General features: G+C 36.1%; 3 protein-coding genes across 4 annotated transcripts; all 3 read left to right on the top strand.

Moving 5' to 3' along the window:
- The first annotated feature begins 2,695 nt into the window (after window positions 1-2,695).
- On the top strand, window positions 2,696-7,334 carry LOC120327595 (WD repeat-containing protein 91-like). The gene is made up of 2 exons (XM_039393923.2): window positions 2,696-3,208; window positions 3,775-7,334. The coding sequence occupies exon 2, from the start codon at window positions 3,851-3,853 to the stop codon at window positions 6,221-6,223; it is 2,373 nt and encodes a 790-aa protein (XP_039249857.2). The 5' UTR covers window positions 2,696-3,208; window positions 3,775-3,850; the 3' UTR covers window positions 6,224-7,334.
- Window positions 7,335-7,391: 57 nt separating this feature from the next.
- Window positions 7,392-13,684, top strand: LOC120328134 (28S rRNA (cytosine-C(5))-methyltransferase-like). Of its 2 annotated transcripts, XM_039394544.2 has the most exons (11): window positions 7,392-7,542; window positions 8,287-8,387; window positions 8,538-8,657; window positions 9,049-9,201; window positions 9,353-9,468; window positions 9,616-9,711; window positions 10,064-10,216; window positions 10,599-10,790; window positions 11,501-11,606; window positions 11,946-12,118; window positions 13,538-13,684. In XM_039394544.2, exons 1-11 carry the CDS (start codon window positions 7,527-7,529, stop codon window positions 13,599-13,601), a joined length of 1,290 nt encoding a protein of 429 aa, XP_039250478.2. In that variant the 5' UTR covers window positions 7,392-7,526; the 3' UTR covers window positions 13,602-13,684. The 2 variants fall into 2 exon arrangements, with proteins under 2 accessions (XP_039250478.2, XP_039250477.2); XM_039394543.2 differs by lacking the exon at window positions 7,392-7,542 and having other exon boundaries at window positions 7,883-8,387.
- A 498-nt stretch (window positions 13,685-14,182) lies between these two features.
- On the top strand, window positions 14,183-21,668 carry LOC120328133 (N-fatty-acyl-amino acid synthase/hydrolase PM20D1-like). The gene is made up of 10 exons (XM_039394542.2): window positions 14,183-14,736; window positions 15,683-15,921; window positions 16,256-16,342; window positions 16,590-16,726; window positions 16,894-17,013; window positions 17,497-17,617; window positions 19,657-19,821; window positions 20,164-20,332; window positions 20,575-20,674; window positions 21,240-21,668. The coding sequence occupies exons 1-10, from the start codon at window positions 14,484-14,486 to the stop codon at window positions 21,367-21,369; spliced, it is 1,521 nt and encodes a 506-aa protein (XP_039250476.2). The 5' UTR covers window positions 14,183-14,483; the 3' UTR covers window positions 21,370-21,668.
- Window positions 21,669-26,742: the final 5,074 nt, after the last annotated feature.

The raw sequence follows: 26,742 nt of genomic DNA, 5'->3' as shown, positions 1-26,742 counted from the left end.
TTTAAATGGGTTAATTACTTTTTTGTGTTCAAGCAAATTCCTGAAAGCATTTCTTATTTATTGTAATCCAGATGCAATTAAAATGTCTTTGTCTTATTACACTATGCTGCTAGCATAAATATATGCTCAGTATCTCCTTGTTTAGCAAGCTCTATCGCAATAATGAGCCCATATATCACAGAGATGACAAAGATCTGTGTGTACAAAGTTCTCCTTTATGTATAATCCGAAGTCAAATTATCAAATTATTGTACTAATATTTTGTAGATAAAAAATCTGTGATGAGTCCAGCCTTAATTTAATATAACAATAAGTGAAATACCACAGTCACATATTCTGGTGTGGGACTGCTGGAACCAGTGCTGTTACTGTTGCAGCACTGTTTACGACGGTACAATAGAATTGTTTCCTGCGCTTATTTTCACAATTCAGTTCCACCAAATTGCCTCAGTCCTGAGGGGATGGCCAATACCAAATAGTTCACTATTTCGAATACATTCGAAATTATTATTTTCGAATATATATGAAATTTCGAATAAATTTGAGAATAAAATCAAGTAATTGAGGCTTAACTATAGTATATGAAGGAATTTGCATACAACAAACAATGGAATAACCGTTATTTACATTACAACATGACTATATTACCACGCATTTCATATTTGCAGATTACTGCGATATATTTTTATATACCATGAGTGATTAGTTATCAGAATTAAATTAATACGGCAAGCATTTAAAATAGTGCTATCGGTCATGGATTTGAACATTTTGCGCAACAAAAAATCATCCTAGTAAAAGTCCATACTTTTAAATACCAACCATTATCCAAATTATTTGCCAAAAAAGCGAGATAAAGTATAAATACTATTTCTGACTTGCGACAATTTTTTACGAATGAAAAATTTATTATATTCGGGCACTTCAATGTCAGCATATCTTTTATTATTTTATAAATACGAAAATATGAATCAAGAATTAATTATAATCGGGTAGTTTACCACACATTTCAAGTCCATGGATCGTCGTTGTATTTTGTAAATACGGAAATAGGAATCAAAAATTAATAATAATCGCGCAGTTGACCACACATCTATGTACATAGATTGTCGTGGTATTGTGCCCGAATATAATTAATTTTTGATTCCGTATTTCATTCCTTAGACTTAATATCTGTTTTTATAAATTTTGCAAGCAGTTCACGCACGAAGACTTTAAATAATGATGTATTAGTCAAATTGAAGTCCTGTTACACCTCTGGTTCACAACCAATGCAGTATGTTCCCCAGCTTTTCTTTTTAGGGGGGGTGTTTCAAAATTTAGGGGGTGGTAAATAATTTGCTGTTAGATATAAAACTAGGCTATTTGTATTCTTAAAAAAATGGTATGTATTTAAGAAACGATGTAGGCTACATGGGGGGCCCCCAAGTTGATTGACGCGAGCCAAAATCCACAGCAGAATGTAATTGTAGGGCCAGAAAAGGGGAGCGAGGAAAAGTGCGGGACGACACGGCTGGGGTTCAGGGCGCGCTTAAGCGCCGTGAGAAAATTTTGAGAAATAGGCACCAAAATAGGCTCTAAGCTTGATTTTAGATACACCTAACATCGCAGTTTGTTATGTAATGAAATCAATAATTATAATATTTAGCTGATAGAATTCCCGGGGAATAGATAACAAGCACGGCTTTCAACCGTAAATATATACTACTACGTTTCAACAAGTAATTAGCAAGTTGCAACTGATAGTGACTAATGAAGTTACTTGCTCATCTGGCATTGTATGAATGGCTACTTATGGCTTGTTTTGTTACACATTTCTAATTTTTTTGAACATGTTTGTTTGACTTTTGTATGAATTAAATTTTGGAATAAGCTCGTCAACTGATCATAATGTCGCATAATGTTGTATTCCTTCAGAACTGAAATATTTTGTTGGTAAGAAGACAAATCGCTGAAGTTTGATTCTTTTCAATAAAGAAATAAACAACGCTGTCATTCATCTAAAAAAGTCTGTTTTCAGTGCCTAGTTTTCGTTTTGTGACATCTTTAAGCTTTCTTAATATACGGCTGATATCTAAAATACTGCAGTGTGTAATCCTAATACCCATACGTATACATAAGATACCGGAATAATTCAATTGTTACGAAATAAACGTGCTTAAACTGTGATAATGATGTAACAATAGACGGTATCTAAAACTCAAAAGGTACCACATGAAGGGTTAAACTATTTCACTCAAGTTCGGCGGGTCATTTTAAATCGTCACGCGAGCCGTAATTGGCCCGCAGACTGCGGTTTAGAACCCCTCAGTGTGGAATCGCACCTCAAAATTAGGGGGGGGTGTTTGAAATTTTAGGGGGGGTGTTCACCCCCTATAGGGGGGGTGTAGGGAAATCACTGCAACCAATGGACCATGGCCCACTGGTAGGCTAAGTCCCAGAGCCATTTTGAGGTGGCCACAAACATGTTATAAATTACAAGGTTTGTTGATTGGAAAAATTGTTTTGATAACAAAATCAGCTTCACGCGTCTTGAAAAACAAGATATCTATTTGCAAAACATGGCTCGCCGTAACCAACTCATTGTGGCGCAACAAACCCATTATACGGCAGTAACAGCTGGAAATGAATATATATATATATAAAGTAGAAATCAAAATACACAGGGCTTGTATTTGGTTTAAAATGAGTTGATTTAGGAACCCATAGTGCAACTGCAAACTCTTAAGATGTCTGAATCTCATTTTGAGGTTGTATGATATCATAGAATTTGTCGGTAGTCGTAATTTGCCAATGTTATTCATACCCAAAAAACGTCAGAAACTGACAACTGACTGACTGATGAAGAAGAACTGACTGTGCTTGTCCTTCTTCAATCCTTGCCAGGAAAAAAGAGCTGATATTGCATTAAAATGTCATTGCTGTTTCTAGCTACTTGCAGACTGGCTTAGATAATTTTCATCAGTATTTCGGCATTTTGTGGCTTGAGTTTCCAAGTGCAGTTTTAAGTATTCTGTGGCGTCTGCAGCCAAACCTAGGGCGACTGACTTTTTAGCTGCCACAAACCAATGACGAGCCATTCAGTTAACCATCGACGAGCTGCCGTTACCGCGGCAGCAAACTGAAAACCAATGGCAGGTAAAATTTTGCTGCCGTAATCACGGCAGACCGTAAAGACAGGGCTGTCCCTTATGGTGACAAATATTTGGTAAGTTGGAACGTTTTTTTATGGCTACAGTTTGGGTGGATTTGGGGTTATGGTTTAAGTAGATATAATTCCGCATTATCAATTAAAATCTGGTACAATAATTTGTGAATATACCGTTAATACTGATTTCTGAATATGCGCTACCGGTATAAAACCATGGCAAGAGCTGCTGCGGTTCGTTCGTGGCAGGAGCTGCCATGAAGTGGTAAGAACTGAGTTTCTGAACCTCTATTTGTATTTTAGATCTTTGTAGCCATTAATTTAAATCTGTTAGGTCTTTCTCTAACTCAAGTCATAATCTTTAGTACCGGTAGTTTCGCTATTTCTATGCCTATATTGATTAAGACAAGAAGCGAGATAATTATTAGGTGATCGAACTTGTATTTCAGTATTTCGGAAATATCTGAAATTTTCATCTGTTTTTTCGCAAGCAATTTATGATATCGGAAGTGTTCCGCGAATCAATAGAGGTCGAAAATTGCTACAGTTAAGAATATATAACTGGTGTACTGCCAGACCATCATATTAAAATAAGCTGTCTTATCATTATAAATCTTGTTTTACAGGCCATAAGTTTTTTAAGTTTTGCGCATAGCCTTTATTAGTCCTGTGATACATATAAGACATTCTTTATATTCAACCATGTCATGGCTTTCTGGAACTGAATATATAGACTCGCTTGTAAAAGACTACTTAAAGTTTCGAGGATTCAACAGCACTGTCAAAGTGTTGGAGAGTGATTTAAAATCGGATAAAGACAAAGGATTTCGAGTAGATAAAATATTACAGCAACTGTTGCTGTACCGGTATATCAGCACATATGACATTGTTGCATTGAAACAATACTGGAATCATTTGAATTCTACATTTTTTTGTCGTTTTGTTAAAGGTTACGAAAATACAATTAAACGTTTTGAGACAAGCTTGTATCGCCTGTATGTTGTCCGAACATATCAGAATTCGAAACAAAGGGAGTTGCAAATTTTTTTCCAGTGGATGACCTCAGACTTTGAGGATACCACAGAATGGAAAGATTGGTACATTTTACCCTATCTACAATCTCCAGAAACCAATCCCACTTTTGCTCCCTATTTTACCAGACAGTGGGCAGAGACATATCTTGTATCTCTACATAATTTACTAGCATCTCTATTCTCTTGCATGCCAGTCCCAGAGCTTGTTAATGCATGCATAGATGATGGTGAACGTATTCTTAAATTGGAAAAAGAAAACGAAATGCTTAGACGGAAAGAAGTTAATAATGAATTCAATTTTAAATCATTGGAAGGTATTGATCCTCCTCGATATGTTGAATCAATGGGAAATTTAGGCTCATTGGCCAACCAGACTCAAGCTAGAAACCAGTCAAAGAAACGCCCAATATTTGAATTCAAAACTAAATACAGTACTGGAAACTCTTCTCCTAAAGACATTGAATACACTAAAAAGAAAAGTAAAAGCCAAGAAGATAAAATAAACTCTGTTGCCAGTTTTGATAATACGTCAATGACATCATCACCAAAATTGTCAACCAGCAAGCTTGTTTCTCAGTCTTCCAAGGAGAATATTCTCACCAACAAAATGACAAAGTTTGAAGAAGAAAGAAGAGCTCTTTTGGGCTCAAAGAAAAAGCGGGATCCTATAATCTCAGGGACAACAACTACTGTGGCGAGTTCACAACCATCCATTGTACCAACAGAGGAAGCAAGTATTGGTGCAGTAATCTCAATAGACAAGCATCAGAAAATTGGTATTGATGAACAACAGCAAATCAGTGTTAGTCCATCTAATAATGTTGAAATATCCTATGAAAGCAATATCGTTCTGAAACAAACATCATTGGAAAAGGAGATGAAGAATAGTGGATTTAGCAATACCGCTGTTAATGATGTTGTATCATCGCACCATTTTGTAAACAATCTTCATAAGCTTTCCCTTGGAGAACCTTCACAAACTGAGAAACGTAGCTTGGATACTTCTAATATTTTAGGTAATGAAATACTGCCTTCATCAATGCCTACAACCGCAATTCAACCATTCTTATTACTTAGCAAAGAGGTTTTCTTAGAACATCATTCAAGTATTCTACAATGCAAATTTGATGAAAATGGTACAACAGTAGGAAGCCTTGATGCACAGGGAGTTGTTAAAGTATGGAAAAACTCTCCCAGAATCAGCACATTGGCTTCGGTAATGATGAACAGTCCAATTCGATGTTTGGAATGGTGTAAGAAACCTGTTGATATATTGTTATTAGGAACTGTGAATGGTACTATACGATTGTTCGATACAATAAGAAGTGTAACTTGTGAAGATGTTACAATAGAGGATTCCCAAATCTATATTACTAATCTTAGATCTCACCCTTCTGGGACCTCATTTATCACGTCCTCTGCAGTGTCACCAGTGCCAGAACAAAGGCTTGGCAATGGTATATTGACAGTTTGGGATATAAAATCGAGCCGTGTTCGGATGTCACACAGAATTATTAAAGATCGCTTGAGTGAAATTACATGCATAGAATATAATCATAACGGAAATTTATTGATAGCTGGAGATTCTATTGGTAATATTGCTCTTTATGATATGAAGACATTTACTGTGATTCATTTATGGAATGCCCACCGAGGGAGAGTTTGTTCATTGCAATTTTCTCATGATGAAACTCTTGTGTATAGTGTTGGTTCAGATGCTTTATTACTAGCTTGGAGTTTAAATCAGTTTTCGAATCAACCGACTATATTTCATTTTGCTGATCGTAATAAGTTGAATCAGAAAGACTCCTCGTTCGTTCTTGATCCCGAGGGCAAAAATCTTTTGATGCCTCAAGGAGCCAAAGGTGTAATATATAAAATAGAAAATGCCACAGAAACATTAGCACCAGTTTTAACTCTACCTGAACATAAATCTCCTGTTACCGCTGTGGACTGGACTGCAACCAATGCATGTGGACACTGCTTGACAGGTTCAAGTGATGGCAAAATACAAATGGCAACCCTGCTTGTACAAAATTAAAATTATACTTGCTGGTCGTTCCAAATCATTATTTTACACATGAAATAGATTATTATTGATCTTAAAAAAATATTGCGTCTCGTTTAATTTTTTAAATCATGTTTGCAATTATTGAAAAAATTTGTTAATTTCTATGAGTCCTCTTCTGATGATTTAAGTATATGACCCAGAACTAATTTTGTGTCCGTACTTATAGATAATTGCTTAATAAGGAAAGTTAAGCAAAATACCAAATTTTTTTCTTGCATTTTTTGCGTATTGAATGAAAACTCTTTTTGTCGTAGTTGCTGCTATACTGTGTTATCATTAATTTCTCTCACTCAGGGCATTTCTTTATTGCTCCACCTCATCCATTTTTGTACTTACAGCTTAATCACATGGTGTACCATGGCCTCTCATCCGGTTACAAGTCCATGTTGGGTAGGGGATTAGTTAGCCAGTCATTTTGTTTTAGATGCATGGACTTTTGATGGTGGAGGAAGCTGTAACCAACCAGTGGCAAATTTATTATGAAGTTGTGATAAATGTGTATTTGGTATATTGTCATGGTATTACTCGTGTAACTGTAATCAACTTCTGTTGGCCAGCCGTATTTAAACTATTATTCAGATGTGCTTAATAATAACCAGACCTGGAGTCGAAGCCTGGGGCAGTGACATTTTGATGGAGCCTTATCTGGAGCGCCCCAGTAACACCAGACGCCCTGTAATAACATCAAATTTTTTCAGGTTTCCTATTAGATCATTTCAGGTCACTTTTTAATAGATCTAAAGTATTTTTTATATGAGAAATAATATTCAAGTCAATTCTACCTACCAATGTTTTTCACAGTAGATATTTATTTCAAAACAAGCTTGGTTTTCCATAACTACGGTATTTGACAGATTTTGTTTCAGTCATGATATTTGAAGCATGCGTCTATTCTATCCTCACTATCTTTTCTTCAGTCATTTTTCACTATGTGGAATATCATTTTTAACAATAATATAGTAGCCTATTAACACTATCTTAGGTCTACATTTATTGATATACAGATATCGCTATTGATTGGTATCCTATGCACACTTATTTACTTGTGTTATTGTCTCATCACTGATATTTTTCTAGTAAATTTACAGATTTATAATAAGCTCTGTTGAGATTTTCAAAAATATGGGAAAGATTATTGTGTTATTTTCATGAAAAAAAAAGATGAGTGTGATCAAGTTTGGTCACATACTGTGAAAGGAATAATAGAAGAATATCATGAGCTTATGTTTGATGCATTAAAAACCAAAAAGATTAATAAAGAGAATCTAAAATTATGATTGGACCTGATGGTACTTGACTTAGCATGTGTATCGATTTCATCAAGGACAAAATTACCTTTTGGTCTTAGTATCTGAGGCCGTTGGTAACATGCTTAGTTTCTGTTAAATGGATTTGAGGTACTAACAACCGCAACTTATATTGCAGTCATCGGCAACATGCTCACATTATTTTAGAAAATATGCCCTTGTTTTGTTTAAAAATATATTATTCAACCACACAGGTGATTAAATGAACATTGACTCGGCGGTATGGCGCATCGTGCTAAGCGTTAGGAATACGCTCGCCGCCGCATCTCTGATTACCCTTTGTGGGATAGCAGGTTCGAATCCCATTCGGCGATGATCATGTGCGAGAGGATTGCTGAACTCCTCGCCGCCGTAGGGTGGTTCACGGCTTCCTCCACCACCAAGTCCATGCTTCTGAAAACAAATACCTGGCTAACTAATCCCATACTCGACCTGGACTGGTAACCGGAGGAGAGGCCGTGGTTCGCCATATGATTAAGCCGTCTTATCGGCTTTCCTCTCCACCAGGATAAATAATGATGTAAATCCTATCCTATCCTTTTCGTTAATGAATCCAAAGCTTATAAGATGGCTGAATATTCAACTTCATATAAACACATTCAAGTAGTTTGGTGGTATTGCATGGTCCTTATGAGTGAATCAGATTTCCCCTCATTATTCCTATTAACAATTTCAATGGGCACTCATCTAATCATTTGTTAATATGTATGTACTTGCACAAATCAGGATTAGAAATGGCTTTGTATAAAACGGCATCAGGCGTCTTGAAGAGCATCGAAGAAAAGCAAGGATCTGTCAAATCTCTCGTTATTGCATCCAAATATAAGGTAAATTCATTTAAATGTCAATTAACAGTTAGCTGGCTGACTTCCAATATATATCAAGTGTTGTATCAAGTTATGTAGACAAATTGTAAAAGGTTTGTTTAATTTTTTCTCGCTAATACTTTTCAAACAAAGTTTGGTGTTTTTTTATAGAATGTTAAGCAGCTATATGCACTTGTTGTTGAAACACTCAAATATAAAGATGTACTGATGGAAATCATCAACAAAACCAAGCTTATGCAAGGAACGCATATATCGAAATATGAGGCCTTGGTTAGTACCGCTTCATCAATATTATAGTTTAGAGAATGTCTTGAAGCAATTACCGAAGCTCTCAGTCCATTGAAATTCAAATGGATACTATTCCAGTTTATTGATTTTTACTGTCTTGAAGTGAATATCTATCAGTTTTGTTTAGAATGACAGTTTTCTGTACTCATTTACTACTCTATCTGTGGTAGGAACTTTTAACAATATATTGGGAACTAACAAGTTATGCTGAATAGGGATTTCGTGTTTGCTCAAGTTTAATATGCTCTAGTTAGGTCGATTCTGCATCTATATCAGATTCTGATTGTAGTAATGAACTAAGTGAATTGTAACGTGAATATATCTATCATTTCTGATTCCTGATATTGTATTTACTAACTAAATCTTTTTGTAGGTTCTATCACATGACTTTTTATTTGGACGAGGTGTTCAATGTGGGGGAAGATATAAGAAGATTATTCACTCAAGAAAGTCACAGCTAAATTCTGCATTGACTATGATGAAAGTAAAAAGAAAAGTGAAGTCAAATGAGGATTTGTTGCAAAAAGTATCTTTATAATACTAAGTGTTTTATATCATTGCCCTCTTTTCAAGCCTATTCTTTGTGGTGGTATTTATAGTGTTGCGTTTCGTACCCACATGGATATTTGTGTAATTGTTGCAGCATTTGATAAATTCTGGTATTTTTTGGCTTTTAGGACTTGAAAGACGCTATCAATCTTCCAAAGTATTTAAGAATCAATACATTGCTAACCTCGAAAGATGACGCTGTTGAATATTTCAAGAAGATTGGTTATACTCTCGTCGCATCAAGGTATGTTTGTCTTTTTTATTTGTAAAATTGCTGAATTTTTGATTTTTGTCCGAAATTGAATATATTAAATGACAATCAAGGATTTGGGTGGTAGACTAGGTATTATTTAAACGGATTTTAATAATGAGAAATTAATTTCTTTTTTAGATCTCCTCATCAACTACAGAAAAATGAATTTATGATTGATTCTGTTATTCCATATCTGTTGGTTTTTCATCCGAGAACTGATTTACATAATGATAGGTAAGCTGATGTATAGGCTACCCTATACGAGAAATTTAAATATTTCAACTAATTTGAAAAACATTGCACAATACTTTCAAAACTAATGATTTTATTGATGGAAATTATAAATTTGCAATGATTGAATTAGTATAAAGCTTGACAAAATAGACGAATTAGTAGTATTCAAATATAATTGAAATTTTTTATATTCAATCTTTATGCTGAATGACAAAGAGACTCACTAATAACACCTGCATCTTGCGATTTCTTCATGTTATTTTGATACTGTTCCATCAAAATATTTTCAACACTCATCCTATTTAGCGAACCTTGAAAGTTTCCCATTTTTTTTCACTTCTTCCACTTACAGATTGTATAAAGGGGGTGAAATTATATTTCAAGATAAAGCAAGTTGTTTACCCGCTTATATATTATCACCAACTAATGGTTCTGTAGTAATTGATGCATGTGCAGCTCCTGGGAATAAAACAAGTCATATGGCTGCAATTATGTCCAACAGGGGGTAAGATTTGACCATTTTACTTCAAGTTTTATACAGAGTACAGGGTAGCATTATTCTTCGAATTTAATTCCGTTAATCAATGCCAATTTTTTCTATTCTGTAATACAACATGACAGTAGGATTTCTGTTTATTAGACAACGCTGCTGGAGAATATACAAAATCATAACTACTAATTGAAATTTGTAGAAAACTAACTTATTGTTTCAGTGTTAAAGATGGCAATGACTAAGGCAACAGGGACTGGTTGCTTATTATCCCAGCAAGGACCTTGAGTCCGCTTGTACATGATCGTTCCACATTCTATGCAAGCCTATGTTATGGGAGCCTATTTTAATAACACAAGTGAATTAATTCCCTTGCTAATTAAATATTATATTTCAGAAAAATTTTTGCATTCGATTTAAGCCCTCAAAGATTAAGTACAATGGACTCTATGTTGCTTAAAGCAGGAGTTTTATGCTGCCAAACAAAAGTGCAAGATTTTTTAAAAGTCAAACATGATGATCCACAATATTGCAAAGCAACAGAGATTCTTCTTGACCCATCTTGTTCAGGATCTGGAATTGTGAATAGGTCAGTATTTGTAAGGGGGCCGAATTACAATAGTATCTTGTCTCGATAACAGTTTTGTTTTCATTGCAATGCAAGTTCTTTTTTTATATGAATGTAATATATTTATTTTTTGAACTCAATATTTTCTTACAAGCGAAGTATACAATACTTTGCCTTCATACTGTACCCATATAATTGCTTGTGTGAATGTTTTTAACTTCACACAATAGGTAGGATACAAACAAAGATAAAATTGAGTAAGATTGATGTATCTAATCTTCTTTATGAAATCAATGAAACATAAACATAAGAAGTCTGAATTTTACTTTGGGCTAAATTAGATATACCTAATTACTCATCTTCCTCGGCGGTGTGGCGCATCATGCTAAGCGTTAGGAATATGCTTGCCACAGCACCTCTGATTACCCTGCGTTGGTTCGTAGGTTCAAATCCTGTGGGAGATAGTTATGTCGGAGAGGATTGCTGGACTAAACCCATACCCGATATGGACTGGTTCCGAACGAGGGCCTGTGGTTCGCTATATCATTTCGTTGTCTCAATGGCTTTCCTCTTCCCTGGGATAAATATGTAAATCCTATCCTTGTGTAAAAGAAGTACCAGTAATCGTGTGTACTGTAAAGTGTATACATCATGGCATTGTTTTCGATCTAATTTTCTTCACTTCACAGTTGCTATCTTGAAGATATGATCATTTTTTCTGCTTTTCTCAGGTTAAATTCACTAACAAATGATGATAAATCAAGTTCAGAATCGCGACTTCAATCATTAGCCAATTTTCAATCACAAGCTCTGGATCATGCTCTTCTATTTCCAAAGGTATCATCTACATCTACAAGTTGCAATCACTGGAATGATTCATTTTCTTCCACAACTAAAAAGTTTTCGATTTCGTAATTCAAATAATTGTGCTTTTTATATAGCCTAAGTTTGCTCAAAGTAGCTCTCAACCAAACAGGAGAGATTAGTGATAGAATTCTTGCAAATGACTCGCTAAAAACCCCAGGTATGTAGCAACTCCAAGTTCCCAAAACTTCTGAAAACTTGAGTAGGTTTATCTTTGCCGCGGATATTTCATTGTGTACCAGCAGTCAAGTGATGCATATGGTTTGACTGAATGAGATTCATCATATTTTTTGTATTGTTTACTCTCTCTAGGTCAATAAAGTTGTATATTCTACGTGCTCCATACACACCATTGAGAATGAGAATGTTGTTATGAAAGCATTGGAGAAACATCCACATTTTGAATTAGTACATATATTGCCTGAATGGCAAAATCGAGGTTTACCTATAGATGGCTTTGAAGTGGAGGCCAAGAAGTGTATAAGGTACAAGAAACTGCGAATAATACTCATTTATATACCGGTAATATTAGTATTTATGTAGCTCCAGCACTTTTATTTTAATTTGTTTCCCGGCAAAGTGAGACTTCTGTTGCTGCATGTATTGCTGATAGAGATTTTACATTTCGTTTATATTTTGTAACTTTCAAAGAAATACACGAACTATGGATTTCATGTTTTAGGCTACTCCTGTTACAGGACTTAATAAAATTCATAAGTGAGAACAGAGATTCACAAGCATACGTAGAGGAAAACAGAAATGCAGTTGCAAAGTTCTTAATCAATCAATCATTTATTCGTCGTCACAAAAACATCATATGCACAAAAAATTGGTACAATAAATAAATATAATAATAATGATATTTGTGCGACAGGAGTCGCGAGGGACCATATTAGGTCTTCAAGCATCGACACCTAAAGCGCTGTTACTGGTTCAGTGTAAAAAAATAACTACATTTGCTACAAACATTGACTATGCAATAGTCGTTATGATGAACATATTTTGAATCATTGAAAAAATTCGCAGCAAACGCAACTTTACTAAAATCATATAATAGAGAAAAAAAAAGAAAAACAACTCAACTATAAATTTATAAAAAAGGCATATTTGAATAAATGTATATAAGTTACATAAAAGACAAACGACAAGCGAGGGGAAAATGGTTAGACCAAAGAAAAAATTGTAAGTGATTAATTGAATAGAAGTTGGTAAGCTCTAATAAATCATAAAACGTTGATATGTATATATATATACAATACGCTCCACAGTAAGTGGGCATAAAATTTACGACACGAAAATTTTTCATAAATTGCATCCCAATCACGCAATAGTTTGTTGTCTGCTCTTCACTTTTGTAATCCCTTTCGTAATGGCTTATATTTCTTTCAAAATCAATTTATAACAGTAAGTAAGTGGGAAACTCTAACCAATACGAGCTGTACAACTTCATAAATCAAGCAGAAATGTGTGGCACAGACGAACTATATTACGTATGAATGTAACCAAATTAATGCTGCTAATAATTCAGAGTCTTGAAACTTTTTATCTGAAGGAGAATGATATTGTCTCCAGGGTTCGCTCGCATGCCGAATAAATGGGTTGTCCACCCCTGCCCTATTAGATATCAAGCTTGCGTCCAAGGCGAATGTCGTGAATAGGAGTGTTTGTATACAAAACGATTCATATTTTGTTACTGCAAAATTGAGATTTAAGTAATATGTTGATCTTGTCCTTTTTTTTCTAACATCGTTTACAAAATAGGTAATCAGCAAAACAAGTTTAAATCATATGCATGCGTTTCAGTAGTTTTGTGCCTGCGTGGCCGAAGTAAAAAGATTTCATTTTGATGACTATCATACATTGTCAATTACATTTTTCTGTAAATTGAATTTTTATTTTTGCAGGTGCACTCCGGAACATGACCAAACAAATGGATTTTTTGTTGCCCTATTCCAAAGGAAATCATGATAAAGTTGTTAACAGCAGGGCTTAATAATTTTTTAAAAAAGTGAAATAAAAGGCATAAAGCCATAAAATCTCTTTTAAAGATATCTTGGTGTATGTAATGATTTTGTTGGCAGCTTAATTTTCTCAGACTCATAGGCTGGGGAAAAGCCGTCTGAAGAGGGACTTAACGAAAAGACTAATGGAATTATTTGAAAAGCGCCCAGACTGATGCCGATAAATTTAATTTATCTTTTTTTTTGCCGCGTTTGGAATAGCAAGGGGTACCAGTAAATTTCCGATCAATTCTTTTGCACTGTTCGGCGTACGTCTGAGAATATATCCAATATCACCCCCTCATTGGTCCCTATACATACAACACTTGATGTTTTCGCTGTGAAGTTAGGGAAATTTGAAATCGACTCCTGGCATACGAAAGTTTCTAACAGACAAATACCTATAAACATACTTACCGATCGAGATCGATAAGTAATAATAGAAGCGATCATTCTGATGTCGTCTGTTGAATGAATTAATAAGAATGAAAGCATCCATCCGTATTAGATCTCCCATTTAACCGCGTTGCTAATACCGACTATTTCAATATATCGCGTGTGAAGCCACCAAGTTAGTCTTTTTATTCAGAATAGTCATTGCTATATGCATAAGAATCACATTGATCAGGATATAGACGTTGACCAAAATGTGACAACTGACGAGCATTAAAAGTGAACGTCATATCAACACGCTGCTATCTAGAGCAGACACGCATAATTTCGAGTGTTTCTAAAGTGGACTTGCGCAGTCAACCGCTGAAACTAGACTGATCTTATCCGAGTTGTTGCATTACTGAATAGTTAGTTATCTGACGTACTTACTTAGTTGAAATTTTTTCCGTTAGAAGGTATGGCCAAGATCAGAAACATCTGCAAGTATTTTGCGATGATAGTCGGCGTAGTAATCCTGGTATGCATTATACGAACATTCGTTTTAGTCAATATTACGAAAAAGAAATTGCCGAAGTGCGCCAAGAATGAAACATTGGGATATTTCAAATTGAATGATGTAATATGGGAAAGGTTCAAAGATACCCTTCGGATGAGAACTGTAACCCATGAGATGTCGGAAATACAGCAAATGCTAAATTATGTGATCGAAGGTAAAGACCAGTAGTTCTGGGTATAAAGCGTCACCACCATTCGGTTTGGCACTGGCTACCGATTTATCTCTCAAGTATAACCTAAGATATTTGTTAGTTGCCTAAGGTCATGCGTAAATGTCGCTATCTTTCAATTTGCCAGGACATACGTTTGTTATAGGAAATGCACATTTTACGTGCGCTTAATTTCCGATTTAATACATTGAAGCTGTTTGTTTAACAGTTGGTACGATGGTAGCACAAAGGTCTCATTGGAAGTTGCCGGAAATAGGCAATCATTAACTTGAAAATCATACCAAATACTAAATAGTAGTAAATGCCATCAAAAGTTGTACCCTGTGTATTTGAACATAAAACCAATGTTTTGCGCAGTTTTTTTTTTATCAAAACGGTAAAAACTAATATCTTTTTTAAGCTGAAATGCGAGTAAAATTTGGATATGTATTACAATCAATAAAGTACTAGCATTGGCCATAAATTTATTATCTGCGCACGAATTTATTTCGTAACAATGGCTGCTGTACGGCGTGTGTTTTGCATGAGTAGCGTAAGCGGGAGCACATGTCAGTTGTATGTCGTTACTTGCTAAAGTTGTATGTCGCCCACCGCTAGTAGTAATTGATTTGAAAATTTGGCATCAAAATGTCAACGTAGAAAATTTGGCTATATAGCGTCAAAGTGCCTGGGCGAAAAACTATATACCGGTATATATTGACGAGCATTATTAAAACAGTCAACCCAGTCGCGAGTGCGCCATAATTCGTAGTTCAATGTGACGATTGTTTTTGTTTATGTTTATAGATGAAAATTATTATGGCACACACGGTATCGAAAATGTATGTATTTGGCCAGTAGTACAATTTGCCGACATAAAGGGAAAGCATTTTCCAATCCCTGATAAATTTTAAATTTCATAGATTTCTTATGCATTATTTTGTCTGTGTAGTTCATCCGAAGATATTCAAATCCAAACACGTGCAATATGAAATAGTGAATGGATACAGTCTTCTGATTCATGTACAAGGAAGAGACAAGACCCTCCTGCCTTACCTACTTGCGTCTCATTTGGATGTTGTGCCTGTTGTCGAAGATGAATGGCATGCCGACCCGTTCGATGCAACGGAAAATAAAGATGGAACAATCGTGTATGCAAGAGGGGCAATAGATGATAAAGGAAGCCTAATAGTAAGGCCGATCTAACTTCATCAATAAATTACTTTTATGGCAAATGGCCAAAACGTAGACAGTTTATTTTGAATATTCTCAAAATACATTTCATATATTTTATCGATTTTTGCATCTATTAATTTATCTTCCCGCCTTGAATTCTAGTAGTATTAAAAAGCACGCAGGCTATTAATTTTTACCTTTTCCCATAACATTGCAGGAATAACCTCAATAAGCTTTGTAGTGTATTCTATATTCAAATTTGTGTAAAAAGTCGTAAACGAAGCCTTCTACTCATTAATTGCGGAATTATGCCAATTTCTGCAAAAAATAATAAATTTTATTTTTACAGTCAAAATTAGCTGCATTAGAGTTTCTGTTACATCGTGGGATTTTGCCTAAGAGAAGTTTCTATTTGGGATTCGGACATGACGAAGAGGTAATTTGGTGGTACTCCCGTAGTGCCCATAGGTTTCAGTCTCTTTACAAAACAAAATTAGTTACTTTCATATTGGTACACACACTCCTGGAGCGCCAATTTGGTCTTTTAATATCAGATGAGTCCTTCTGATGTATATGTTAGAATTAGAATAGTATATAAATTGAAACGTTGCAAACATTTTAAACTTTTTCTTCGTGGTATTTGTTTCATTCATATACATACTTCATTTATATAATATATAAAGGTTCTGGGTCCGGATGGAGCTCCACATATAGCAAAAAGATTGATAGAAAAAGATGTTAATAAACTACATTTTGTACTGGATGAGGGTATGGTGGTGATGAAAGACGTCATTCCTGGGTCAAATAAGGAACTAGCAGTGTAAGTTGCAAGTGAATTTTATTCGAATTTGTCTCTGTGACCCCGTGTGATATATTTTCATGCAAACATATGATTGGCGAGCAAAAACTCAACGGTTGTTCATAGTTTTCTGATGTCCGTAATAGCATGCTATTGTGAATATATATCCGACCGATTTTATTTTGTAGTATTGGAGTTACCGAGAGAGGGTTCATCAATCTGAATATAAGTGTTGAAATTCATGGAGGACATTCGTCGATACCCCATCGCGAAACTGCTGTAGGAGTATTAGGAAACGCTGTTTCAAGGTACAGGGTGAAAAATGAATTAATTAATCATGGCCCACAAGACTGAGTAATTCCGACTGAGATGCTAGTTCAACTACAGCTCTATGAAGTTAATGTCTCTTGTACCAACGACTAACATACCGCTTGTACGGACAAAAATATCCAAATGATCCAAATTCCTATACAGATAGTACATCCATTATGCACATGATAACAAATTGGCTATCACCTTATATATATATATGATTTGAACTTGAACTGTACTGTACTTCAAATTTGTATGAATAATCTCAAATAAATTTCGTTAACCAGATACTCTGCATGCTGCATGCTGCAACCGTAATCTAAATCTGTAATTGCCCATATAATACGATTATTTTATGTAGCTCATTCTGTTTTAAATTAAACTAAATATTATTTGTCAATAGTATGTCGCATAATAGAAATATGTCAAATCAACTCGTTACACCTAGTCTTTATTAGAAACAAATGTTCATTTCTCAGACTTCAATACAACCAAATGCCGGGACGGATTGACTCCATTGTCGCGGAATTTCTTGATTCTCTGGCACCAGAACTCAGCTTTCCTCTAAATGTCTTTGCCTGTAACTTATGGCTGTTCAATGTGAGTAATATCGATAATTAGGTTTTTTAAGTTTATTTGAAAAATACTTCTGACCACTGGTCCCCGCTGGGTGTTCATGGACACCACGGGTCACAGATTTTTGGGTACCCATGAGCTCTGCATATACATGATATTAAAAGAAGGAAAGATGGTACTACTCGTCATTGACAATTCTATACGTCAGACTACGTCAGTGGTTCCCAAACTAGGGTCCGCGGACCTTTTGGGGTCCGTGAAGTACTTTCCGAGGGTCCGCGAAAGAAATCTGTTGGATGGCTCACAGTTTGATAATGCAAAAATTAACTGCTTAAATTTGGAAAGACACATTTATCGCTTTATGATGCTTTACAATCTCTGCTGAGGACACTGATTCTTCACTTTTTGTTTCGATTAGGCTTTCCCAATTGTGACGTCACAAAGCTATGACAGCTCCTGCCAAGAACAAACCGCGGCGTCTCATGCCATGGTTTAATGGCGCTATAATTTAGTAATCAGTATTATCGGCATATTAACAAAGTCATGCGCCGTACTTTTGTTTAATATACCAAAAAAAGTACCAACCTACTCATTGTTTGTCACCAACAGGGGCAGGCAGCCCTGCCAATACATTCGACATGCCTTGGTTACGGCATCAAAATTTTACCCGACATGATTTTTTAATTTGCTGTCGTGGTACCGGTTTGGGGCATCTAAAAAGTCAGTCGCCATGGTTTAACCGGAGCTCCAGAAGTAATCTATGTGCACCAAGATGGCGCACAAACTGAACATGGTATTGTGTACCGGTTAGGGTTCAGGTCGTGCGACATCTTGGTACATATGCTTCTGGAGCGCCGTTTAGCCATAGCGGCCATTGTTTGGAAATCCCGCTAAATACCTAAAACTGCACTTGGAGGTGTAGATGGCGCTGCCTTTTTGCATGCTTGTTGTTATAGGAGAGAATTACAGTAGGTAGTTGATAAAGTATGCCACTCCGTTTCTAAATGCTGATTTACGCTTTTGTTTTGAAAGGTGGATAGCGTTAAATATAGCGCAGTCAGAAAGGCACTACGTTTTAGTTTTTAGGTGTCAATGACACACGGTAACGGTAGGCATATATTTTTACGTTTTCAACTCTGTATTATCAATTTCAAAATGTCTTCTAAAATTAAAATTGAGATAATCGTATGTAATTTTATCGTGATAAACGCAGGTGAAGATATGTTTTGCACTACACCGTGTGAAGCATTTATTTTTGTTGTGATCTTGTTTTATGTGATATCTTTCTGTCTTTCTTTGATAATGTTCTATTTTAGTCAATTAGTGCACAGGGCCGCAAAACAAAAACAAAATTGCAAGGGGTCCGTCAGACAATTTTTTTGAAAAAGTTTGGGAACCACTGGACTACGTGGTCAGACAATATCCTGTTCAAATGGATCATTAGATTTTTCTCTACAAAAAATTATTCAAGTTGTGTGTTGTTCAAGTTAAATTGGACATTTAACACTCTTGACATCTTACCCTTGCAAGTAGTATCCGATAAAGTATATATTATGACATATATCAGCCTCCACTTTCGAGACAGTTTCAGTGATGATGTGAGTGATGACGATGAGAAGATGCTCTTCCCAGAGACCATTTGGCCATAGCCCATAGCACTATAGATAGACTCAGTTTATTTAGTAGAGTTTACAATCTACAAGAAAATTATTAAAGGGTCCATAGCATTGATGAAAAGGTTAGGAATCCCTGCTTTATACCGAGAGCTTCAGGATGGCATGGTTACTGACCGTTCGCTTCAGTTACCCAATTTCATACTGATGTCATATTGCTAGACAGAGAAACCATCTTCAAAGTCATTTCGGCCATTGCGTCATAACTTTTGATCACTTAGTAAAAAAAGTTCTTCAAATCTTTATCTATTCAGACTATCCAGCTTTTCAAACCAGTGCAACTGGGCGGTTGTTTCAAAAGAAATCGTTGGATTTTCAGAAATATCACAGCATGCACAAAACCTGTACTGCGGTATTGCACGGCCTTTAAATAGTTTGCTTTATTTTTAGCCGCTTTGGTGGAGACTCTTTAGTTTAGATAACAAATTACAAGGAGTAGTTCGTACAACAACAGCGGTTACAATTATGAGAGCAGGAGAAAAATTTAATGTTATTCCATCAACGGCCTGGGCTGTTGTCAACCAAAGGACACATCATATGGATACAGTTACACAGGTTTGAAATTACCAAAATTACATGCATTATTTGGCATTTCAAAGAGTCACCAGAAGGTTGACTTTCCTTATTTACATTCCGCTCGTCAAGAAAGATAGGTTTTCTTAATTAAGAAATGCAGTAGTTCTTTGACTAATTAGATATCATCAATAAGATGCCATTTATTATAAGATTCACGTTACTCATGGTTCGATGTTGATCCGCATTCAACACATATTAAAACAAATCACTGTACTTTATAGGTATAGGCTATATTTCACATACATGCGGATTTCAAATAAGGATACATGTGAATTGTCAATATACGATATGATTGACAACTTTTCAATTATACGATTTTAGGTGATGAAACACAACAAAAATGTTATAAATGATGATAGAGTTCAAATAAATATAACTCGCCGGCAACCACCCCATCCTATATCCCCATTCGATCGATCAACTTCTTTGCCATATCAAGTAATTTCAGACACGATTGATCAGATTTTCGACGAAGTTGTGATTGTACCAGGTAATTTCTAATAAATAGTACCTTGAAATTAGATATATGAAGAACCTAGAGATTATGCCACCCGATGAATCCTGGTCGGTGATTTCGAGGTCATGATCAACCCAGACGAAAAGCAAAATTCAAGTGAAATTTTGGCTTAAATAACCTTTTCAAATATTGCGATCTCACTATTGTATCTGTTTTATAAATAGCGAGATTACCAAGATTTGACATCTTATAAACTATTTGATATTTTTTTCTAGCGACACTGGTTGCAAATACGGACACGCGGTGTTATTTAAATTTTACCAAAAATATATATCGATTCAATCCCATATCACTAACTATAGAAGACATTGCAACGTAAGTACTTTTGCTTTTATTTTTCAAGGATTACAAGTTTTCGTTTACTGGGGAAGGAAATTATATTTAAGGGGGCATATAGGGGGACAATAACATGCCGAACTCGATTAAATGGGCGTGTTATCGTAAACGATAACAAGTAACAAATTGAAATCTGTATTGTATGTCCAGGATATGAGAGTGTCTCCCAAGACGCTATTACATAAATAACTTTTTGATATGTACCCGGGCCGTATTTTATCACAAATTTTGTCGGTTTCAGGATTTGTTCACGCTATTGAAGGTATCTGTAAAGATACTTTGTGTCCATATTTGTGCGTCAATCCCTTGTTTTCCAGCAAGAAAATTTCCAAGCTGATTACTAGTTCCGTTGAATCCGCTGTTATCGACATCCGGGTGATGGTATCTTTGGGTCTTTTTTTGTGTAATTTTGTGACCTTCTAACTAAGTGAAAAGTGATCTCATGTAACACTGCCGCAGATGTTATCTCGTGCCCTTCTTTGTAGGAAATACAGTTGTGGCGTAAAGTAAATAAATGTAATTTACTAACTTCTATTCGTTTCAGCATTCATGCTATGGACGAAAGAATTAGCAAGAAAAATTTTGAAAGAATGATCAATTTTTTCTATCATCTTATGTGGAACGCTGACAGAATTCAACCTCGTGATTTAACCAGTAACAAGCAAGAGTTATGAATACAACTGTATATCGATTTTTACGCTTCGACTTTGGAACGGAATTTTATTGTGCTCTATAAAATATTTGCACTAATTCATAACCATATCACTGTGATTGAAATATGATCTCGATCTACACGTGCACAGTCGATTTAATAATTACACAGTACGCTTACAGAATATACATTTTAATTTTTAGCGTACGTAATAATATTAGTATAAATAAATACTGTGATGCCAATGGAATTCTTTAAATATTATTCTCGAAGATCAGCGTACAATTTTCACATGTTAAATAAAAATTATACCGTTTACTATGCTGATTTGTGCCGATGATGCAGTATATGTTTTAATTGGAGCTTGATCGAACGTCGATTCGAATTTAAAGTAAATATTTTCCCATTCGATTTTTGTTCGCATTATTTTACACAATGCAGCTGTTTATTCACATGGTCGCGTACTGAGCTTCAACTGAATAGTCAAAGCATCCCTCCTTCACATGATATATCGACCTTTGTCAGCGGGCGATTTAGTGATCATCAGCAATTTAGAGGTAATCTAGTTGGAAACCGCCACATTCTATTTTCTATTCAGCGACACCAAGAAAACGGTTATACGTAAAAAAATTAAAACAAACAGAAAGTGCTATACCCTCAATTTGTTCACAAAATTGGTTTAATGTAACGTGTAAAGATTATCCGTTAATTTTCAGGAGTAATTCTTCATGATAATAGCAGCCAAATGGACGATCACAATGATTCGATAGGATCGAGTTTAATTTAATCTACCTTAATTGAGAATTTTGCTTCCTTACCGGTACTAGGATTAAGCGCAGTTAAGCCAACCCCGATATTAGTTCGCATTCCCGAGATTTATTCATCATATGGTTAGGTCATTTCATCATATTTTTGACTGGCCCTGTATATTGTCACGCCGAAAGTGGATAAACAATTCAGCATCGGTATGGCACTCGATCGCTGTTGCGCACCAGACGATTACAGCAATTTAGCTAAAATGGGTTGAATGTCCAATTAAAGACTCCACGTAAGAGTATCAAGTCTTTAAATTTTTGAAAATTGTTTTCAAGAAAAATTGCTATTTATGGTATCGAAGACTCAAAAATACTATGCAAGTGTGGCGGGACTGGAATTGTCCTATTTTTTATTGTTTTGTATTTTATTTATATTTAGTGTCTAGTTATGGCATATGCATTGGTGTGTGGAGTCTGAGCCCTAATTCGCCCAATAGTTAGTAGAGATGTACCGATGTATCGGGTATCGGTATCGGCAATATCGGCCATTTTTTCGGCATCGGCCATGTATCGGTATCGGTTAGATTAAGGCCGATATTTCCGATATATTTACCATTTTGATATGGTCCAGAATGTTTTAAAAGATAGGTTGTAATACTACTTTTTAATTTATTTTTTGTCTGGAGAGATCGTGAGCTATGAGCCATACATGTCCCACCCCCGCGATAGAATAGGATTCACGTGTTTTTAGCTATTTATCAGCCAAACTAGCTCAACTAATTTGGCTATTTTCGCTGTCAAATATTTATATTGACATTTTTAATATTACATAGTAATTATGAAGAAATATATCAACACAGCACATAACAAAAAGCAACTAGGCACCCAGTTTCAAATCATACAGTGGAATTGGGGTCCCTATTAACGGCACATAGACTTTTGGCACGGGTATAAATTCTGACTGTTTGTCGTCAAGTACGAGTGTCATTTAGTCAGTCGACATCGATAAACTAAATTCCGACACAATTATCCATCCCTCTACGCAGGTATTAATTTTAATTTTGTTTAACTACACAATTACTTTATGGATATATTAGCATGGCCGCCTAGCCCTAGACTGTCTCAAAATATATGATAGCAATTGTAAAATGTTATAAAATAGTAAAGTAAAAAACCATCCTCGACGGTTATGGGTAATCCTCCTTTTTGTCGGTGCTGATTGATAGTCTTTCATGTTGGCTTTGACTTATTGCTTCGACGATTACGATTAGCCACGAAATAAAAAACTTGTAAAATGCTTTTAATTTGAACGTAGGACGGCGGCGCTAGAATGTGTGGGCGATATTCGATATTCTTTTAAACACGAATAACGATATTCGAGGATCGCGATATTAACATTAAATTCAAATTGGACATCCCGGCTTATAGAGTTTTCTAATTGAACACCGAGATTACTAGCGTTACTGTACAATGTATCTTAATCAGTTAAAGCAAGCACCAAACATTAATTTCATATTATGTGATATATCTTTTTTTTCGATCTGAAATAATGTGTACTATGAACAACGCTCAAAGACCATTGTTTTAACCTGTCTGCCTTACACAGCACACCTAATTAAGTAATAATCACATAGTATCGGTATCGGAATATCGGTAATATCGGCCTTTTTGTAGTATCGGCGTATCGGTATCGGCGTTTTAGCTGGTATCGGATCGGTATCGGTATCGGCGACAAAAGTGGTATCGATACATCTCTAATAGTTAGATTCAGTTATTCGACTCCAACCACCACTGCATATGGTCAGCCTCTTCTTGCTTCTGCTGTCGCTGGGTGAGAACCGTATTTTGTCGCTCTTATTTTATCTGTTTTAAGCGTGGATTTTACACCATTCTAATAAAGTCTCTTCGTTTGCATCGTGAACTTCGAACTTATTTGTGTGTCTTTGCAGCACACTGGATCTTCTGAACTAATTATTACAGTATTATTAGACTGTATTAGTGGCGGGCACCTACCGGTATTCCGGTTAAGTACTGTTGGAAATTGACAAGCAAGCGCCAGGATTAAAAAGTCAAACGATTTTTTAACTAAAAGTTCATGATGTCACACCGAAGAAAGAATTGCGACCTTGAACGCACTAAAATATTGGATAAAATTGTCGAGATGGAAACCGAAAACAAAGAAATTAAAAACACGAATAAAGAAATACAAATGGCGAATAAAAAATTTGAAGATAAGAATAAATCACTGGAAGCTGAGAATAAAGAACTGGCTAGACAACTGCAAGATGCTTTGTCTCAACTGAAAGTAGTCAAGACCAGTGTTATACAACTTGAAGAAAGAGATTTTGGCATGAAGGAAGTACTCGAACGGGTGATATGCCGTCTGGAGAGCATTGACGAGGTCATGGCTGAGAGTGAGGTGCCATCATTTATTCCTAAACCTATATTTAAAACTCCTGAGGTGCCTAAGAGTGTTGATAGGAATGATGAACCAGACTGCCCTGATAATGAATGTTTGATGAATGGTACCGGTACTATTAAAAAAAATTGAATTTGCTGATGAGTGTGTGAATGGTAACGTTACTGATTGCAAGGCAGTTCCTTTTGGTATGAATAATAGTATGAGAGTGGATATCCAGCCTGATACTTTTGATGGGGATGTCTTTGGACAAATAGTTGTGTCATTTTTCATCCATTAGTACCAGTAATGGATGGACTGATAAAATTGCTGGTGTACATTTTGCTGCATGTATGCGTGGGAAGGCTTTGTCCTTGTTGAATGAATTATCCCTTCCAGATAGGCGCAGTTTGAGTGTTGCAGTGAATCACTTGAAAAAGCGTTATTATCCAGAGGGTAAGGAGTCATACTTTGCTACTCTGTTTAATAACAGGAAGAAGTTGGCCACTGAGACGCCAACGGAATATGCTACTTCTCTTCGTGCATTGTCGAGGAAAGTTTATCCTTCTTTGGATGTTATTGCTCGTGAGAATGTGATTAAGCAGCGTTTCATTTCAGGTTTTCCTGATTTCGAGATGTGTAAGACTTTGACAATCAGGCAAACTCAGAGTTTGGATGAATTAATTACTGTGGCTGATGTATGTCATTCTATTGATGCTACGCACAGTGCACCTGGTTGTAATCGTGCTAATAAGCCCATGGTAGCTGTTGTGAATAATTCTGGGTGTGATGATGGTGTGAGTGAATCTGAACTTAGTAAGCTGCGGAATGATATTAAAGAGATGCTTGACCACTTTTGTGCTAGGTTTGATGAAGGTCATCGACCCCGATTTTCCCGTCAGAATTGTGGGCGTAGAAATGAAGATATAACTTGTTATGGCTGTGGTGCCAAGGGTCACATACGTAGGAATTGCCCGGAGAACCTGTGCCAGAGATGTCATGGCAGAGGTCACACAGCTTCTCAGTGTGATAGATATTATGTTCTACAGAATTCGCAGTCCTCTACTGCTTGTTCGGCTCAGCAAACGGCCAGTGGCCCGGTAGGAAATTTTTCTCAAGGGAATAGCTCAAATTCTGCCTGGCGTGGGAATGGCCAAACTCGTGACACTGGGAATATTCCCCAGTTTCACCCTGCTCCCAAGAATAAGGATATGCCTTTAAACAGAAATCAGTAGCACGGGGGTTCTCAGTTGCTACTGAAAAGATGACGAATTTATGCATGGCCCATGACTTTGATTTGTTCTTTGAGATTACCCACTAGCTGGTATGCTATGGTTGATGTGGATGACATTACTGTACGTTTTCTTATTGATTCTGGTAGCGCTGCTACGCCTATAGATTATGCAGTTTTTTGTTCTATTGGTGGAAAGGATTGTGATTTGTCTCCTTGTGATGTTTGTTTTCAAACTGCTAATAGAACTTCTCTGAAAGCTTGTGGTATGATTAACTTGAAAATTTGTATTGATTCTGTGTGTGCTGTTCAGAGAGTGATTATTGCTGATCTTGGTGCCCCCTATGGTTTGCTTGGTATGGATTATTTCCAAGAGCATGACTGTGTTTTGTATATGTATGTAAGTCAAATGGAGGTTGATGGTAAAATTGTTCCCTGACTAAGCCCTCGTCTGTTCCTAGAATTTCCTAGTTGTAGAATTGTTGTAGATAAATGTGTGACTGTTCCCAGAAAGAGTGAGATGGTGATTTATGGTCGTTTGAATTGCCCATGGACACCCAATAGTGACGTCATAGCTGTCGCAGAAGCTGCGTGTGTGTTTGAGAGCGAGTATGGCCATCGTGGCTTATTTTTATTTCCCGGAGTGGTGGACGCCTCGTGCTCTCTAGTGCCTCTCATGGTGGTCAATGTTAGCAAGGAAGCGGTAGAAATACCTGCGGATTTGCTGATCGGTTTACTATGCCCAAGAGAAAACCTGACTGTCTCTTCTCTGGAACAAGTGGTGCCTGGTGATGTCATGGACACCAGGGAACTACCAGAACATTAGAAGAAGCTCGCGACGATCCAGAAGATTTAACGAATGAACAGCGTCAAAGTGTTCATGATTTGCTTGTCGAATTTCAGGATGTTTTTGGTGGTCCTGATGGAAAACTGGGACAAACTTCTGTAGTCAATCATAAGATTAAAACGTCAACATCTGAACCAATTAAAGTTCCACCTCGACGTATGGGA

This window comes from Styela clava, chromosome 7, assembly GCF_964204865.1.
Source record: "Styela clava chromosome 7, kaStyClav1.hap1.2, whole genome shotgun sequence".
Taxonomy (NCBI): Eukaryota; Metazoa; Chordata; class Ascidiacea; order Stolidobranchia; family Styelidae; genus Styela; species Styela clava.
Note: the sequence above shows the minus strand (reverse complement) of the source record. Positions and strands in the feature narration are given on the sequence as shown.